At 43.8% G+C, this 20132-nt stretch overlaps 1 protein-coding gene across 5 annotated transcripts in view; it reads left to right on the top strand.

Moving 5' to 3' along the window:
- Window positions 1-20132, top strand: part of PPP4R1 (protein phosphatase 4 regulatory subunit 1) — a 1686542-nt gene that overhangs the window by 1597341 nt on the left and 69069 nt on the right. For all 5 annotated transcript variants that reach the window (XM_044066551.1, XM_044066553.1, XM_044066554.1 and 2 more), the window contains one exon: window positions 4320-4461. In XM_044066551.1, coding sequence (XP_043922486.1) covers window positions 4320-4461 — 142 coding nt within the window. The remainder of the gene's footprint in view (window positions 1-4319; window positions 4462-20132) is intronic.

Consider the following 20132-nt stretch of genomic DNA (forward strand, 5'->3'; position numbering starts at 1 on the left):
TAAATTGTATGGTAAATAGTGAATTTTTAAGCATGTGTTTAAGGTGTAATATTGAATCAATCTGGAGATCAAGACTAAATTAAATAGTTGTTTTGCGATGTATGGGTTTTACAGGCTTTACAGTGGCTAGTTATTGAAAGTTTAATATAAACACTGATGGTGTAATATGAACCAGTCTGCTAGTGTTATATGAACATATAACTGTAAACTGGTTATGCCAGCATTCATTGTCCAAATTGCAGTGCACCATGCATTTGCATAGTATATAAAAATAAGTATGTATATAATAAAGTGTTCTAAAAATCAGACTGACTGCCATATTAATATTCTTCAAAATGTTTTGGTGCCGTCCTGTTCAGCAGCATGTGTAAACACATTTGCTCCAGACTTGATTAAGCGCATAATTAAGTAGCAGAGTATAGCTCTCTGGAGTTTTGTAGAGCATCCCTGTGTATTTTCCAGTTTTAAAGGGTTGAGTTTGTCAATTCATGTGCAGTATATGCCACTACCCTTTGCTTTCAGCCTCTTTTATGACAGATCCAGCTTACAGCAACATTTGTTTTATATGTGTGTAATTCCAACAGTTTACAAGCTCTACTAATTCACACACTGGCACCATAACAAGTTTCAGTGGTTTAATTATGACTACTTCTGTAACTCTGTCGAAGAAAATGTGAGCAAGATTCCCTGTGGTATGAACATCTAAACATCGAGGAAGTGTTCAGTGTTCATAACCAATACCAGCACTATTGTAAATGCTTAAGAAGCACAGCAATTCCTGTAACTTGTTCAAGCTACCACTTTTTTTTTTCACAATCTGCTTTTCCCATCCACAGCAGCATACACATGTATTTGCATTGTCAGTCCTACATTGTTAGAACTTAATTTTAGTTTACTTCAGCCCATACGCTCCTCAGTATTCCTGCCTCCCATCACCCTCTCCCATTACTGTGTAAATACTCCAACCCATACACTCCTCAGTATTCCTACATCCCTTCACCCTGTACCATTACCATGTAAATATGGAGCCATTATTAACCCATACACTCCTCAGTATTCCTGCCTCCCACCACCATGTACCATTAATATGTAAATACTCCAACAACCCATATACTCCTCAGTATTTCTGCCTCCCGTCACCCTCTGTCATTACAAAGTATGTCTTCAACTGTGCTAGTGTTATCTCCTGGAGGGATATAGATAGCCACTATGATTAGTGTTTTTTTTTTGTTGATATTCAGTTTGGTGATGAGTAATTCTGCATTGTTAGATATAGGAATTGTGATGTTGATAACTTCTTTATGTATTTTATTTTTTTATTTTACATTTGTTGACTTGGAGAGTCCAACTGGATTACAAGTCCATTTTCAGTGGAGGTCCGGGGAGAAAAGCTCCAAGAGAACAATTTTTTGCAAAACATAGTTTTAAGGACACACTTTTGACATACAATTTCCATAGAAGAGACTTTGACATACATATTAACTAACAGATGGGATACATTCATTCTCTACAATATAATATTAAATTTTAGAAGATATTCCTAAGTTTAGGATTCCTGTGATAGATTTACTATCAGAGTAAAAGCAGAGAGATGTAGAATAAAGGTCCGAGAGAGCAGATGATTCTCGCTATAGTTGAGAAGGATAACAAATTGATTTACTGTATGCCGTCACCTGGTTTTAGTTGAGAAGGATAAATTGCTTTACAGTATGTCTTCTCCTGGTTTTAGTTGCTTATGGAAAGCATAACATTGTTGGGGTAGTTTTCCCCAACTCCTGGAGTGATGGGATGAGCAGTAGATTAACAGTCCTAAGTGGGTACAGTACTATGATTGGTTGGCTTAATAGAGTTACTTAAGATAGGTGAAGTGTTCTAATGAGACATTATCCAGGGGGGATTCTAGGGCTAGATTTTGTTTAAACATTATTGCAGCACTTCCTGGAGGAAATATTTCAGTGTTTTTGACATGTGGCTTAAGCCAAGTTTCAGTCAAAGTGGTTATGTCAGGGGGATGCAAGTCAATTAGTGCATGGAGGTTATGGATTTTGTTTAGTGTATTACTAGATTTATATTGAGGAACAGTAGGAAGTGTTTGCAGTGGGGGGTATGGTGGAGTTGATTGAGGTGTAAGTGATAAGTTTGTTTATTGGTAGTCTTTGGGCCAAGATTGGGGTGGATGTCACCAGTGAGTTTTAGTTTTGATAATATATGAGATAAAAATTTTATAAGTTTTCTTAGTTGTTTGTGGTTTCTAAATGGTTAATTTTTGTGTCTGGTTTGGTGGTTTTTAAGTGAGAGGTAGTCTGTCTGTGTTGTAGAGGTTGGGTGAAATTTGGGAGTTGTAGTGGGTTATGGGCAGTGGAGTGTTGGTGATGGAGTTGGTGGGGTGGTCATAGTTGAGGGTGTGGAAGTTAAATGATAAAGAAGGGGTAGTGTGAATAGGTTGGCTGTGTGGAGAGATAAGATAGTAAATAGTGTTTGTTTTAGTGGATGTAATGTTCTGTGTTTTAGTGAATGTAACATTGTGTACTTTATTAGTGTGTTGAGGTTGTTAGAATGAGACTAACAGTGTGTGGTTAGAGTGTTGAGATGTTGGAGGGGGAGATGGTAGTTGTGAGTTTGTGGGTATGTGGTAGAGCAGGGGTTAAATCAGATAGGAGGCTGAATATGTTGAAGGTGTTAGAGGAGCTAAATGTGTAGGTGGATATGTGTTGTAATGGTGAGGGGGTACAGTGGAGATTGGCATGTTTTGATTACAGGGTGTGACAACTGTTAGATGTGCATGAAACAGGAGGCTTGTTTGTATTTATAACATTTTGTAATGGTAAAAAGGGTAGGGATTGGGTAATATACGTCTGCTAATGGGTGTTAAGATTAGTTTGGAAATGTGAGTTACTTTATAATTGAAAATTGTATGTGTGATGATTGGTAGATAAGTGTGAGTGGTTAGGTTTAGATAAATTTGAGTGATTTGGGGGGGTGGGAGGGAATGGGGGCAGGGTAGGGGAGCGGGTTGAAGCTCGAACATAGTGAGGGTGGAACGGAGCGGCCAGAGTGGAAGAAATATGGACAAGTGTATTGGGGAAGGAGAAGATTTGAGTAAAACAATGATTCCAAACTAGAAAGTGTTGGATTTAGAGAGATCTCTGCTGGGGGCAGGGGTTACCAGTAGTGTGCACTCCCAGAATACATTCTAATGACGTTTACAATCATAGAAGGGTTAAAGCATTAACATACACTGTAGTATTCCTTTACATTAAGTAAACCAACCACAGATTTTTGCAGTTGCAGCTTGCTGGTAGAGAACTGCTGTAGGGATGCCTCACAGTGTTTGTATTAGCTGACAAACTGTAATGTTCCTTTACATTAAGTAAACCGACCAGAGACTTTTGCAGATGCATCTTGCTGGTAGGGAGCTGCTATAGGGATGCCTCACAGTGTTTGTATTAGCTGACAAATGGAGGTCACACTACTGGAAGATGCCAGAACTGCAGGCAGAACAGTCATTCTTAACCTGTACTCTCAGTATTCCTACCTCCCATCACCCTGTACCATTGCCATGTAAATACTCAGTCATTCTTAACCCATACAGTCGTCAGTATTCCTACCTCCCATCGCCCTCTACCATTACTGTGCAAGTACTCCAACCCATACACTTCTCAGTATTCCTACCTCCCATCTCTACCACTGCCATGTAAATACTCCAACCCACACACTCCTCAGTATTCCTACTTCCCATCACCGTGTACCATTACTGTGCAAGTACTCCAACCCATACACTTCTCAGTATTCCTGCCTCCCGTCACCCTCTGCTCTTACTGTGTAAATGCTCAGTCATTCTTAATCTGTACACTCCTCAGTATTCCTGCCTCCCGTCACCCTCTGCTCTTACTGTGTAAATGCTCAGTCATTGTTAATCTATACACTCCTCAGTATTCCTGCCTCCTGTCACCCTCTACCATTACTATGTAAATTATCAGTCATTCTTCCTTTCAGCTTTTAGTCTCTTCCCCCTTGTTAGTTACCTACAGGTTACTTTGATTTCTTTGCCTTTGCCACAGATTTTACTCCACTACCTCTCCTCCTTTCCTGCTCTAAAAATGTATAAAAACTGATAGAACTGTTGTGTATATTTAATATCTTATTGCCTAGGTTATAGTGTCCTAGTATTGTATCGTAATTGAAATCATTAAAGTTTTCTTCCCATGTTCCCTCTGAATGAGTTTGGATTTGTATTTTGACACAACCAGTACTGTAACTACAAAAAAATAAAGTATTAGCTGTTGTCAGTAACATAGTCATTTTTTATTTCTCAACAGGCTATCATTGAAGAAGATTGTCTTCCCATGGACCTGTTTGCCTTGCATCTTTTGCCTCATTTACTACGGCTGGCATCTGACCGTGTACCCAATGTTAGAGTTTTACTTGCTAAAACCTTAAGACAAACACTTTTGGATAAAGGTAAGAGTGGTTTTAAAATGTTATGAAAGATTATTCTTGCGTATTTTATTAAGGGGAATTCTGGAGCGAGTCCAGCCTGAGCAGTGATCTCTTCAGTAAGAATCTGCCCAGTTTCAGACATCTCTTCACTGGCTTTTAACAAAATCGCATACCTTGTGGTCCATTAAGGCATCCATGCATTAGGTTAAGGGACATATTGCTTGACAAAGTGCCCAGCACTTTATCAGTCATTGTCTGGATTGTGCAATGCCAAATTCTGTGCAAATTCAGTATTTTTTCAGTATTCATTCCAAATTTGGGATTTTCCAGGATTTTTCCTGGAAATATGGAAAATGTGTCCCAGTGTATCACAAAGAAAATACTACCGTTTGATGCTGAAGGAAAAGTCTACATTTAAGTCTCCCAAGTCATCAAAGTGTCCTTGTCAAAACCACATATGAAACCAAAGCCACTGCTAATACTATTTGCATTACCTCAGAGCTTCCCATGACGTTCCAGACCTGCAGCAGGTGTAACTCAGTATGGCAATCAAAGCTGCTTGGCAGAAATGGCAGTCCATAGTGATTACAGAAATGTTCACTTGAAGCAGCATACACAGCCCCACCAGTTTCATGATGACTAACACGAAACTGAGAAGCATTAAAAGTAAGGGAAGATCAGTCTTAAGACCTTCAGCTCTAGTTGTATCCAGGATGCTGTGATTAACTACATTTGTCCTATTGTTTGACGCTGTCAGTCTGTGCCATGTGACCACCTGTGAGGACTTTGAACAACCTCTGGTGATGCTTCTTGTTGAGCCTGATGGGCCTCCCAGTAGTAGTGGTTGTTTCGGGTTCCAGTTCATCTGATGAGGTATGGCATAGGTGCAGAGTTATGGGGTTCTCTTATGTACCCTTATCTCAGTCTGACCATGATTTATTTATTTATTTATTTATTTATTTATTTATTGGGGAGAGTGGATGGGCATTGTCTACCCTCAGTCACCTACTCCATGCCATTTTATTTCAGGAGCCCGGCCTCCCACTTGATGCTTGGAGTTTATTGGGTGTGGATTTCCTGATACCATGCCTGCTATCTGCCAGTCAACTAATGACTTGGTGGGTTTTGGTGCATAGGGAATGATATCCATCGGGTTCCATTCTACATTTTCCAATAGTATTATCCTCTCCAATATCCAAAAAAAGGCTGTGCCTGTTGGGCATGGTTATCTGTATTCACCCAAACACCTACAGGCGCACTGTTCAGAAGGTGGAGCTTTTCTAATGTTTGAATACAGTGGTTCTCCAGTTCTGTAGAAATTATTGTGTATTTTCATATTTATCATTGCTGAGATACTTGAATGGTCATGATAGATAAGCCATATCTGTTCTCGGTGAGCTGTTGGTAATACTGAAAAGCTAAAGCATTGCTGTACTGATAATTGCCACTACAGCTTTCAGGCCTGCTGGTTAACAAACATACAGCATAATTTACCTGTAAGTAAAAAGCTTTTATGAGTAAGCTGTTATGGCTGACAAACTCTGCATTAAGTATTGCTGTTCAACACCACATTAGTTTAAAAGTGCTTTTTAACATTTTTAATTTGTTTTATAATAACGCTTGTTTAAAGTGGCTTTGCTGAAAGGTTTCATAGGTGGGTTGGATTTTGACCAATCTGTAACATGTTTATACTTACTACATTGATACTGAAGAGTAATACATTGTCAGATCAAAAGCCAGCACTAGATGTCCTAATTAACAATGATAAGGAAAACTGAATTCCAGAGTCATTTTTCATCAGGGCTGAAGAGGTCTTTTTTGTGGTGGTTAACTTGTAGCTTGCCATTTCTTAAGTCACTGTTGATTCAGTCAAATAACTCAGTAGTGGGAGGTGGCCTAATGGTTAAGGTATTTGCCTTACAAACACAAGGTGCAGGGTTTGAGTCTCACAAGGGATAATTGTCTAGGCTTACAATGGTTCGCAAGGGCAGTTAGCCTAGTACTAACCTATGGAACCTATTTACAGAACATTTCAGAAGCTATATACAATTCTAGGCCTTTCCTCCATGAAGAAAGTAATGTCTGTTTTCTTTTCCCTTAGATTATACATGACAAGTATGGTTCTGTATTGGAGGGTTCCTTTACTCTTTCATGTTAGGTTTTTTTTTTTTTTTAGATTTGATAGGTTACAAACCACCTGAGAGTTTTGTGTGGAGGAGATTTGAGGGAATTTCTACTTTGAGGCTTATCCTTGGATTTGTTTTTTATTCGGGATTGCTTGAGCTACCTGAAGAATTTATTCAACTGAAGTCAGAGTACATTCTTTGAAAAACTTTGCATAATTTAGGGAAAGACAAGTTTTTAGGTATTGTGCAGGCTGTCCATGCAGAATGTGTAAAGGGATTGTATCTCCGTCCACCTGGTTGTAATCTAGCCCCATACGTGTGTTCTCAGCATTTTAAAGGAAAACTCCTTAGAACTAAAAAAAAAAATCTATTTTTTTACTCTGTTTTCTGAGCTATTTTAACATCTCAGAAATCACTGTGTTTCTTATAGAGTTTTAATGATCTGAAGTAGTTAACTTCATTTGGGCATCAACCTATGGGTCTTCGGATCAATATCGGATCCGTGCCGGCAGTTTCCAACAGCAGAGATCAGAGCTCCAAGCTCCTCCCCTTACCCATAATCCCCTACCAACCCTACCTGACCTCAGATCGTTTGCCGCGGTTGAAGCCAGCAGCTTGATCCTTGAGTTCCAGGCGTTAGTCAAGACTTGTGAGAAAATTTTGATCTTTTCTTTACCTTTTCTGTCGTAAGAGTGTTGTGTGTGTTTATCTTTCCCTTGTAGTTTTTCTCTTCAAATTTAATTTTAGCTTATCCCCCCCTCCCCTCGTGAGAGCGTTAGGGCGTGTGTCTGTGTGTGGTTGGGGCCTAGTGTGTGTGTCTTCTTTCCAGTAATGTCGGAGGCCCCAAAGACCTTTTTTTCTAAATGTACCGAGTGTGGCCATAAGCTATCCCCAGCGGATGGCCACACTCGGTGCGTGTTGTGCCTTGGGGTTGATCACCTCTCCTCTGGATGCGATATTTGTGCGGCGTTCAACCCCAGGGCACTTAAGGACCGGAAGTCGAAGTTGATTCTGGCGGGACTTCTGCTCCCAGACTCTGTTTCGACCTCCGGTCCCCCCATGACACCTGCCGCAGCTGTGGCAGTACCCATGACTGCTTTCCTTCCCCTGGCCAGGACTCCTCCTCCCACCTCGAGCCAGGAGGATAGGGAAACCAGAAAAAGAGAAACACAGGGAGAAGCACCACAAGCGCCGGGCCGAGGCCTCTACATCGGCCCCGCCAGCTAAGCGGGCTTCTCCCTCCAAGACCTCCGAACCTTCTCCTTCTTGGCTCCGGTCACCTTGCTTCTCACCGGGGCCGGAGGAGGAGGAGGCCCGATCTCCCTCGAGGTCATCGAGGTGGCACTCCCGTCCCGCCTCGGTGGCCTCCTCTAGGTCTACTAAAAGCCTAACGGATGCAGATTTGGACCGGATGATGAGAAGATTCCTCCAGGCCCAACTGCAGATGGGAGTGCTCTTGTTGACCCCTTTTTTTCGCCCCGATCGCTCCTTCTCCAACCCGCTTCCCAGGTTTGGGGTCCTCGGAGCCAAGCGGTGTTGGAGCCGGGGGGGTGTCGGCGCCGATAGTATTGGGTACTTCGGCGGCAACAGTGCCCTCGTGTCTGTCGGGTCCCTTTTCGGCTGAGCTTCGGATCCGAGGGTGTCAGTCTGCCTTCGGCTCCGTCCAGGTCGGAGCATACTGGCCCGTCGGATCCGATAGCGCCGGCCCCGATCCGCTTGTCGGATCCAAGGGAAGGTTTGCTCTCAGATCCCAGAGAGATCAGCTGTCCTTCGGCTTTTGATGTGGTGGAGAGGGCTCTGTCGAGGGATTCCAGGCCCCCGGTCACAGCTACAGCTCCGCCCCACACTCCCTCTCAGTTGGCTCCGGCTTCCATCACCCGGCCCCAGGGACAGCCTGTTCTAACATCCCAGGTAGTTCCCTTGTTGGGACATGATGAGCCTGGTGAGGCCTCCTCGGACAGCCCCCGAGGAGGTCCCTCACAAGCGCAAGTGCAAAAGGAGGCACTTGTACTCCCCTGAGTCCTTAACCGAGGACACAGATTTGGAGGAAGGGGAAGGCTCCCCAAGATTACCCCCCCGAAGACATCTCCTTCGGAGACATCATGGAGATGCTCAGGATAAGGGGAGGGTGGTCCGCCCCAAAGCCTACCTCGGACAAATCTGTGCTCCTGGAGGCATTTGAAGCAGGCCCGTCTACCTCTTGGGTGTCCCCTCCAGCCGACCCCCTGGTAGATCACTACCAGGGCTTGGAAGGAGCCGGACACTGTGGAGCCCGTCCTGAAGAGACCTGATAGGATACTTAGTCCCCCCCCGACTGAATACACTGGAGTAAGGGATCCCCAGTAGATGTGCCATGTTGGTGGCGGCAGCCACCAAGAGGGAACTGGCCCAAGAAAGTCCCTCGGTCCATCCTCCTAGCAAGGAGTCTCAGGTGATGGACCGCCTTGGGAGGTGAGTCTTCAGTTCAGCTACCTTCTCGGTAAGGTCACTGAACTACATGGCACATGTCATACGGCTCCAGCGAGACCTTATTAAAGAGTACGCTGGATCGCCCCCGGAGTCCATGTCGGCGGAGGACAAACAGGTGTACTCTACCCGAATGGCCACTCTAAGGTCTATTTCTAATACCTCTATGCAGCTACTATCCCATGCTATGGAAGGAGCCAGTGTGATTTCTCGGAACCCTTTAAGGCGTCATTCGCTAATGCCCCATTCAATGGTTCTGCCCTCATTGGCAAAACCATATGCGAAACTTTAGTCCAGAGCAAAAAGGAAGGGAAGATGTTGTCTGCCGTCGGTGTCCGCTTCTCTGCTCCCCAGAGGTCTTTCTACAAGAACCAAAAGGGACAGAAGAAGATGTGGTTCCAGAAGTCGCAAAAGTCCCGTGATGCTCCGGGCACCCAGTCCTTCTGAGGCAAAGGAGGACAGGGTGGACGCCGCCCTAGGGGGCAGAGAGGGTTCAAGGAGTTTTGGGTCCAGAGAATCATTCTCTGATCAGCCCACGCAGCAACCCTGAGGGGTTACCCGACTGCTTCACTCTGGAGGCAGTCGGGGGGCATTTTTCGAGGCACCTGGCAGCTTGGGAGTCCATCACGACAGATCGCTGGGTGCTTGGTATCATATCCAGAGGTTACCAAATCCCGTTTCTTCACCTCCCTCGCAATCCCAGATTCTTCCCTGATGTCCCCCCTGATCAGAGGGAGGCCGCGGCTGCGGAAATCCAGCGTCTGCTAGAAAAAAAGAGCCATTCAGTACGTCCCCCCAGACCAGTTCGGATCAGGCTTTTACTCCAGGTTCTTCTTGGTGCCAAAAAAGATGGGGGACGTGAGGCCAATCCTCGATCTATCCCTCTTGAACCTGTCAGTAACCAAGGAAAAGTTCTGGATGGTCACACTTCAATCCATTCTCCCCCTCTTGCAGGAGAACGACTGGATGTGCTCTATAGACCTCAAGGATGCGTACTACCACATCTTGATGGACAGACGCTCCAGGAGGTTCCTCCGCTTCCGGCTAGGAGCCAGCCATTACCAATTCAGGGTCCTTCCCTTTGGTCTCACCACAGCCCCCATGGTGTTTACTAAGGTTTTGTCAGTGATAGCGACCCACCTGAGAATCCAGGGAATTCAGGTCTTCCCCTACCTGGACGACTGGCTCCTGACCGCCCCCACAAGGCATCTACTCTGCGCGGCCAGGGACTCTTTCCTCCGTCTAGCTCCCCGGCTGGTGATCACAGTCAATGTAGAAAAATCTTTCCTTCTGCCGACACAAATCATAGACTTCATCGGAGCCAGATTGGATACAAGCCGGCTCCTAGCCTTCTTGACTTCGGACCGACTTCAAACCCTGAGACTCCATGTGCGGGCCATTCTTCAATCCCCAGCTCCTTCAGCAGCTCTGGTCCTGAGGGCCCTAGGGACGATGGCAGCTGCCATCAACCTGCTGCCCATGGCGCATTTGCACATGAGGGTCCTGCAGTGGACCCTCCAAGTCCAATGGTCCTTCCTGCATTACCCTCTGAACCATCCCATTCGCCTCAGCAGGGTTTGCAGGAAGGCCCTTCTGTGGTGGCTCCAGTCCCCGGACCTCCTCAAAGGTCGGCCCTTTGCTATGCCCCATCCCCTAACCACGGTGACCACGGACGCCTCGCCTTGGATGGGGGGGGCATTGTCTAGGCAGGACAGTCCAAGGCACGTGGAACCACACGGAGACCTCGCTGCATATCAATGTCCTAGAGATGAGGGCGGTGCTGTTGGCGTTGCAAGCACTCCAGAACCTTCTTCCCGTTGGGACTATTGCAGTCCAGATGGACAACATGTCGGTAGTCTGGTATATCAACAAACAAGGGGGAACCAGGTCCTATCCACTTTGCCGAGAGGCCATGAGAGTGTGGGAATGGGTGATCTCCACCAACCACTTTCTCATAGCGACACACATTCTGGGATGGTCCAACATCCTTGTGGACAAACTGAGCCGCACAATTCTATCGCCGTACGAGTGGTCTCTGAATCCCGAAGTAGCGAAACAAATATTCTCCAAATGGGGTCAACCTTGTTGCGATCTTTTCGCTTCTCCTTTAAACACGAAGTGCAACGACTACTTTGCTCTAATTCCCCCCCGAGATGCTCTGGTACATGCTTGGCCACCCGGTCTCCTCTATGCTTACCCTCCTCTTCCTCTAACGCTGAAGTTCTTACAGAAAGCCAGACGGCTGGGGAGCAGAATAATCCTCATTGCCCCATTCTGGCCTCGTCAGGCTTGGTTCCCTTATCTACGGTCTCATCTAGTGAATCCTCCCTGGATTCTGGATCCCATTCCAGATCTGATCTCACACCCATTAGACCTCTCGACCCCGAATCTGGACAATCTGAAGCTCACGGCTTGGTTGCTCCAGTTCCACTCCTAGCTAGGACTCCCGGTATCTTCCCTGGCAACGCTATCTTAGTGGCGGCCCACAAGCCATCTACTAGAAGGCTTTATGGTAGCAAATGGAAACGGTTTTCTATTTGGGCGGAGCAACACAACTTGGACCCCTTTACGGCTCCGTTGCCTGCGGTGTTGGACTTTTTGTCAGGACTTTTCGACCAAGGAGCCAGTTCATCCACAGTCAGAGTTCAGCTGGCAGCAATTTCGCATTATCACGTGGGGAGTGACCTAGGCCCTTTGAGCTCAACCAGATTGTGTAAGGCCTTTTTGAAGGGTACCTTCCTACTAAGACCCCCGGTGAAGGATGTAGTCCCTCCTTGGGATTTAGCGCTTGTGCTCCAGGCTTTGACAGCGCCTCCCTTTGAGCCTGCAGCTTCAGTGGATCTTAAACTTTTATCCTGGAAAACAGCATTTCTCGTCGCTATCACTTCGGCCAGAAGGGTTTCTGAGCTACAAGCCCTTTCCGCCAAGCCAGCGTATTTGACCTTTCACAAAGATAGAGTATCCCTCAGGACCAATCCCTCTTTTCTTCCTAAGATTGCTTCCGAGTCAAATATCAATCAAACTATTAATTTACCTGTCTTTTTTCCCAGTTACCAAAACAAAGGTGAATACAAGTTGAACTCGGATGTTCATAAACAACTACATTTCTATTTACACAGAACAGCTAGTCATAGGCAATCAGACCAGATGTTTATTTCCTTTGCAAAATCTAATTTTGGAAAATCAGTTTCAAAAGTCACACTGTCCAGGTGGATTTCACAGTGTATTCTACTAGCATGTGAAAGTTCCAGCCAGTCCACGCCCATTCTACTAGATCAATTTCCACATCTGCTGCATTTCGTTCTAGAGTGTCATTGGATGAAATTTGTTTGGCAGCCACTTGGGCTTCATCTCATACCTTTATAAATCATCATAAGTTGGACCTGGTTACCAGTTCTGAAATAAAAAAAGAGGAACTAGTTATTTCAGGTCATCTGTGGGAAGCATTGCAACAAGATAGAAAATATATATCCTCAGCGTATAAAATGGCAAAAGAGAGAAAATATAATAATCATATTCTGTTATCCAAATACTGGAGAGAGAAATTGCCATCCCTAGACGACAGTAAAATAGTAGAGGCGTTTAACCTAACATTAAAATCCGTATCACTTCAAAAACTGGTCTTTACTCAATTGATGATATTTAACAATGCATATTATACCCATCTTACACTTCATAAATTTGATTCAAAAAAGTCACGTAAATGTCCACAGTGTGTAGATCAGACAGCAGACCTGTTACACATGTTCTGGAGTTGTAAGTGCATTTATAAATTATGGAATTCTTTAAAGTTACAACTACAAAAAATGGGTTACCAAAACTCAACACTCTCCTGGGAATTTCTGATTTTTCATATTCCACCGGAGAATTTGGATAAAACAAAAAAGATTGTAATTATGAATATTAGTTTACTAATGAAATTATATATAGCCACAAATTGGTTGAACCCAGCACAGGTGTCGTGGCAAAATTTCAGGCTGTTAGCATTACATATATTAGCGCACAAATTGTTAATTAGAAATAATAAGAAAAGTATAAACAGCATAAAAATTTGGGAACAAATCTTTAATATTATTTTGGAAGCGGTTCCTATCCACTTTCCGTCAGGACATTCTGTATGTGTACCAACACATTCTTGGATTAGATAGAAAATGTAGAAATAATACAAATTATTGGCTTGAGTTGGTTTATAATTGTCTATTGTAGATGCTTTTATGTTTAATTTTTTGTGATTTTAATTTCCTGTACTTGGTTAAAATGATATTTATTCTTAATGTATTATAGGGAAATTCAAAATGGAACTAAAACATTGGAAGCAATATTGTACATAATGTAAATAGTGTGTGAAATGTATAATGGTTTGGCAAAACAATAAAAATGATTATTGAAAAAAAATAAGTTGGACCTGGTCTCCAGAGGGAGAGCATCCTTTGGCTCTGCAGTGCTCCGGAACATCCTTCCATGAGGACCTCCCAAGATTTAGGTAGCTGGGGACTCTGTCCCATAGGTTGATGCCCAAATGAAGTTAACTACTTCAGATTAAGAAGTTATGTACTCACCATAACGTTCCATCTGAGTAGATAAACTTCATTTGGCAGCAACCGTCCCCCCCTCCTTCCCCCTGACCGTCGGATGTTTTTATTACTATTTTGTCATCTGATTGTATCGAGGTCAGACCATAGGCTGGCTATTTGGTGCAGGCCTTGCATTAGGCAAACTCGATCTGAGGTCAGATAGGGTTGGCATGGGATTATGGGTAAGGGGAGGAGCTTGGAGCTCGGATCTCTGCTGTTGAAAACTGCCGGCTCGGATCCGATATGGATCCGAAGACCCATAGGTTGCTGCCAAATGAAGTTTATCTACCCAGATGGAACGTTATGGTGAGTACATAACTTCGTATTTTCTGCAAAAAGGCTGTCAGTCGGGCTTGACATATCAACATGATCTTAAATTCTTCATGCCTTTCTCTTTCTCATAATCCATTCAAGTCTGCTTTTGAGTCATGCTAGACATAAGGACATAGGGGTGTATTCCCATACCATTAACATAATAGGATTAGTGTCAGTCGCTGTCATCTTGTATACTGTCTGTAACAGGACTGATTCTTTTATTTCTTAAGTGACTCTCATTTGTGTGTGTCTCAGGGCTTGCTTTATAGTACACTAAGGAATTATACAATTGCAACCAAAACAGTTGCTAACTTGCAGGACTTTGTTCAAAGTATCTTTTGTAGTCCAAGATTAATTGACAGCCCCTCCCACTACACTTTGGTAAATGTGCAGATACTTTACAAGAAAAAATATTTTCTGTCTTTTCTCTAAATGTCACAGACATATTTGATACTACATTTAAGTTATCTTAAAATGTAAAGTAGTATAAACAAAAAACATTTAAAGTTTATCATTTTAATACTGTGATGTTGTTGTGTCTTTCGGCTTTTCCCAGTTAGGGGTCGCCACAGCGGAACTCTGGTCCGCTAATGATTGGCAGTAGATTTTTACGTGCAGAGTTGCCAGCCCTGACGCACAACCTTCAACGAAGGTACGAACCATTCACGCACGTCTCCACACAGAAGACGCTCTAGCTGAGAATCGAACAGGACAACGTCTTACTGTGAGGTGACAACGCTACCGCAGCACCACCACCACCGCAATCTGTGATGCTTATTTAAATTTGTCAGAAGAGGTGACAACTGCCTTTGAACCACTGACTGATCTAATTGTTCTGTTTTGCTGTAAAAGGCACAGCTACATTAGAAGCAGCTGTGAGTCGGAGTAAGTTCTCTTCCCCTCTGCAATAAAGACAATGGAAAACAGTTTCACAGCTCTCTGTCCTGTTTACAGCAGCCTAAGCTCCTGACTTCACATTTCTCTGTGTTTGTGGTATGTCATGCAAGTGTAGACAAATTCCTCTGCAACTTATGTGAGAAGTTAAGCTTTAAAAAATTGGGTGGGTGGTCATTCCCTTCCTTTGATATCAAAGTGAGGAAATGAAAGATGTGATATTGTCGTATCTCGCCTTCATTCTTACTAGGTTTGGTTCGGATCCGATCCTCAGATACGTCTTGGCCTTTATATTCAAGCGCGAGGTCTTCTGCCATCTCGTGGCTAAACCCTATCTCAGCATGCATTAGAAATGTCCTCCAGATCTCATTTGCTGTTAAACAACGGGTGCTCGTCTGCTAGCTCTGGCTAAGTATTATCTTTATTTCTTCATCAGCATTTAAAGTCATTTTTTGTCTGTTATTTAACCTTACATAGTCAATGTTTTGCCCCGGGGTATTACCATATCAAAATACATCAAGCGTCCAGGAGACACTTGCGCTTCAGCCTAGGAAGCAGTCATTTCAGTTCCGCGCTGCCCTTTGGTCTCACCACAGCCCCCAGGGTGTTCACCAAATGCTTGGCAGTAGTGACTGCTCACTTGAGGAGTCTAGGATTCCAGGTGTTTCCGCCTAGACGACTGGCTTCTAACTGCCACCTCCAAGCATCTACTTCACGGAGACCTGCAAGCCACAACATCACTGGGCAATTCCCTCGGAATCACCTTCAATTGGCCAAAGTCCGTGTTACGGCCATCTCAAAGAATAAGATTCATAGGGGCAGAGATAGATTCAAACCAGATGCGGGTCTATCTACCTGCAGACAGAATTCAGATCATACAAAATCAGGTTCGAGCCTTACTCCCCAGGTCCAAAGCCCCAGCCAGAATGGTCATGCAACTATTGGGATCGATGTCTGCCTCAGTTCTGCTTGTTCCCTTGGCAAGGTTACACATGAGAATCCTCCAGTGGCTTCTTTCAACTCAGTGGTCCTTTCAGGAACTCCCTCTCAATCATCTAATATGGATCACAGAATCTTGCAGACGGGACCTTCGCTGGTGGCTAGTGTCTTCCAATTTGGACCAGGGACAACCCTTTGTTCCTCCTCCTCCGGCGGCCACTTTGACCACGGACGCCTCCCAGACGGGGTGGGGGGGCATTCCCTGGGCAGGTCAGTCCAGGGCAAATGGCATCCGGAAGAGACCTCTCTCCACATCAACATCCTAGAAATGAGAGCAGTACTCCTGTCCCTTCAAGCCCTTCACTGTTACCTCCCTCAGGGCGTAATTGCTGTTCATTCGGACAACATGTCAGTTGTCTGGTACCTGAACAAGCAGGGAGGGACCAGATCCTATCCTCTTTGCAGAGAAGCGATGAGGGTCTGGGAATGGGCAATCTCAACCAAACGCTTCCTAGTGGCTACTCACATACCGGGCAAATCCAATCTCATAGCCGACAGGTTGAGCAGAACCATCCTCTCTCCTCACGAATGGTCTCTGAACACGGCTATTACAAGACAGATTTTCAGCAAATGGGGAGTTCCGTGCTGCGACCTCTTCGCGTCTCCTCTAAATGCGAAGTGCAAAGACTTTTCTCCCTAACTCCGGCTCGGGGAAGAGCCCTATGGGCGGCGTTAGTCCATCCTTGGCCCACCGGCCTGCTTTATACCTTCCTCCAGTGCCTCTCCTACCCAAGGTAATTCAGAAGGCTTCTCTCTTAGGGAGCAAGATGATCTTAATTGCTCCTTACTGGCCTCGTCAAGTCTGGTTTCCCTATCTTCGGAAACATGCTCTGGAAGGTCCATGGTTCCTGGACCAGGTCCCAGACCTACTGATTCATCAGTCGGGACTACTACACCAGTCCCTACACACATTTAGATTGACAGCCTGGCTCCTCCTCTTCCAACCATAGTCAGGAGACATACACTAGACCCAGATGTAGTGCACATATTGTCTTCAGCCCACAAGTCGGCTACGAAGAAACTTTATTCTAGCAAATGGAAACGATTTGCTATATGGGCTCAACTCCGGGGCCTGGACCCCGTTTCATCCCCCGTGGCAGAAGTACTCAAGTTCCTAACCTCCCTTTTCAACCAAGGCTCTTCTGTTTCTACCATTAAAGTACAATTGGCAGCAATCTCTAATTTTCATGAGTCCATAGACCCACCCTTAATGAGCAACAGGTTGTGTAAGACCTTCTTGAAAGGTGCTGCTCTATTAAGACCTCCAGTTTCTCATCCTGCACCTCCATGGGATCTCGATATAGTATTACGTGCCTTGACTTCTTTCCCCTTTGAACCGGCAGCTACCTGTGATTTAAAGTTTCTATCATGGAAGACAGCCTTTTTAGTGGCAATTACTTCAGCCAGAAGGGTTTCAGAACTTCAAGCTTTGTCAGTGAAACCTCCGTACCTGGTTTTTCATACAGACAGAGTTTCCCTCAGACCAAATCCTTCTTTTGTTCCTAAAGTCTGTTCTACTTTATGCTTGCAACAGTCATTAGAGCTCCCAGTTTTTTTCCCAAAATATTCCAATAAAGCAGAATTTATTTTCCACACACTAGATGTCCACAGGCAGTTACGTTTTTATTTGGATAGGACCAAACAATCAAGGAAGACAGATCAGTTGTTTGTGTCCTTTGCAGAAAACAAATTGGGCAACGCGGTCACAAAGGTCACTATTGCCAAATGGATCAGGGACTGTATTACTCAAGCTTATGTTTATTCTAACAAGGAGCTTTCCACCTCTGTCAAGGCTCATTCTACAAGGGCTATGGCTACTTCGGTAGCATTTCATTCTAAGCTTGCTATTAGTGACATTTGTGCTGCGGCTACATGGTCTTCCCCACATGCCTTCATTTCTCACTACAAATTAGATGTGGCATCTAGAGGACGAGCTTCATTTGGTTCCACAGTGCTCAGGAGTGTTTTCCAATGAGCCACCCGGGATTTAGGTGCTAGGGATGCTGTCCCATCAGTCAGAATGTAGGCGAGATAGGATGACATAACATCTTTTAGTTATGTACTCACCATAACTTCAGATGTTTGGGATCCATCTCGCCTACATTCCTAATAACCTACCCTCCTTCCCCCTTCCTTGGAGATCAGAGGATATCAGAAGGTCCGAATCCTGTTGTTTCATCTTGAAACATCTAACAATGTTATATAAACAAGCTGTGCATGTGTGCATGAATGCGGACAAACAAGATCTGGGGGATTAGTGGTGGTGCATCCTGGGATAAAGATAGCTCAGCCAATTAGAGGCCTCGCTCTATAGCATAAGCGTGCCGAGTCGGAGCCGAGGGATCGGCTCCGAGCCCATCAGTCAGAATGTAGGCGAGATGGATCCCAAACATCTGAAGTTATGGTGAGTACATAACTAAAAGGTTGCTGCCAAATGAAGTTTATCTACTCAGATGGAACGTTATGGTGAGTACATAACTTCGTATTTTCTGCAAAAAGGCTGTCAGTCGGGCTTGACATATCAACATGATCTTAAATTCTTCATTTTTATTTTTATTTATTTATTTTACATTTGTTTATTTTACATTTGTTTACCGGGCTAGTCCAACTGGATATATTTCCATTTTCAGCAGAGGCCCGGGGAGAAAAGCTCCACATTTGGGTTAGTACAACAAGTAATTCAATAAAAGAAAGCAAAAAAATACAGCGATTAATAAAAAAAAGTACATACAGAATTAAGGTGAAAACAAAAATTATATGAGAAAGTTTATGCTAGAGAGGACATATTACTTCTATTTACAGTATAGGAGTAAGGGAGTTAAACTTAGTAGGATATTCAAAGAGAGAAATATATAAAAGCACACAATATATATATGCCTTTCTCTTTCTCATAATCCATTAAAGTCTGCTTTTGAGTCATGCTAGACATAAGGACATAGGGGTGTATTCCCATACCATTAACATAATAGGATTAGTGTCAGTCGCTGTCATCTTGTATACTGTCTGTAACAGGACTGATTATTTTATTTTTTAAGTGACTCTCATTTGTGTGCATCTCAGGGCTTGCTTTATAGTACACTAAGGAATTATACAATTGCAACCAAAACAGTTGCTAACTTGCAGGACTTTGTTCAAAGTATCTTTTGTAGTCCAAGATTAATTGACAGCCCCTCCCACTACACTTTGGTAAATGTGCAGATACTTTACAAGAAAAAATATTTTCTGTCTTTTCTCTAAATGTCACAGACATATTTGATACTACATTTAAGTTATCTTAAAATGTAAAGTAGTATAAACAAAAAACAGTTAAAGTTTAAAGTTTAGCATTTTAATACTGTGATGTTGTTGTGTCTTTCGGCTTTTCCCACTTAGAGGTCGCCACAGCGGAACTCTGGTCCGCTAATGATTGGCAGTAGATTTTTACGTGCAGAGTTGCCAGCCCTGACGCACAACCTTCAACGAAGGTACGAACCATTCACACACGTCTCCACACAGAAGACGCTCTAGCTGAGAATCGAACAGGACAATGTCTTACTGTGAGGTGACAACGCTACCGCAGCACCATCACCGCAATCTGTGATGCTTATTTAAATTTGTCAAAAGAGGTGACAACTGCCTTTGAACCACTGACTGATCTAATTGTTCTGTTTTGCTATAAAAGGCACAGCTACATTAGAAGCAGCTGTGAGTCAGAGTAAGTTCTCTTCCCCTCTGCAATAAAGACAATGGAAAACAGTTTCACAGCTCTCTGTCCTGTTTACAGCAGCCTAAGCTCCTGACTTCACATTTCTCTGTGTCTGTGGTATGTCATGCAAGTGTAGACAAATTCCTCTGCAACTTATGTGAGAAGTTAAGCTTTAAAAAATTGGGTGTGTGGTCATTCCCTTCCTTTGATACCAAAGTGAGGAAATGAGAGATGTGATATTGTCGTATCTCGCCTTCATTCTTACTAGGTTTGGTTCGGATCCGATCCTCAGATACGTCTTGGCCTTTATATTCAAGTGCGAGGTCTTCTGCCATCTCGTGGCTAAACCCTATCCCAGCATGCATTAGAAATGTCCTCCAGATCTCATTTGCTGTTAAACAACGGGTGCTCGTCTGCTAGCTCTGGTTAAGTATTATCTTTATTTCTTCATCAGCATTTGAAGTCATTTTTTGTCTGTTATTTAACCTTGCATAGTCAATTTTTAGTGAGTAAGTCTATTTCCATTTTTGTGGCTGTTTTTTGCTAATGGCTGTCACCTTTCATTTGGCCTTGTTCATTTCCCAGCTTTTCTTTTTAAAAGTTAAATGGCCTGTTTGTTTGTTTATTTTATTT

The sequence above is a fragment of the Protopterus annectens genome, chromosome 3.part1 (genome assembly GCF_019279795.1).
Source record: "Protopterus annectens isolate FY-2018-M chromosome 3.part1, PAN1.0, whole genome shotgun sequence".
In the NCBI taxonomy this organism is placed as follows: domain Eukaryota; kingdom Metazoa; phylum Chordata; order Ceratodontiformes; family Protopteridae; genus Protopterus; species Protopterus annectens.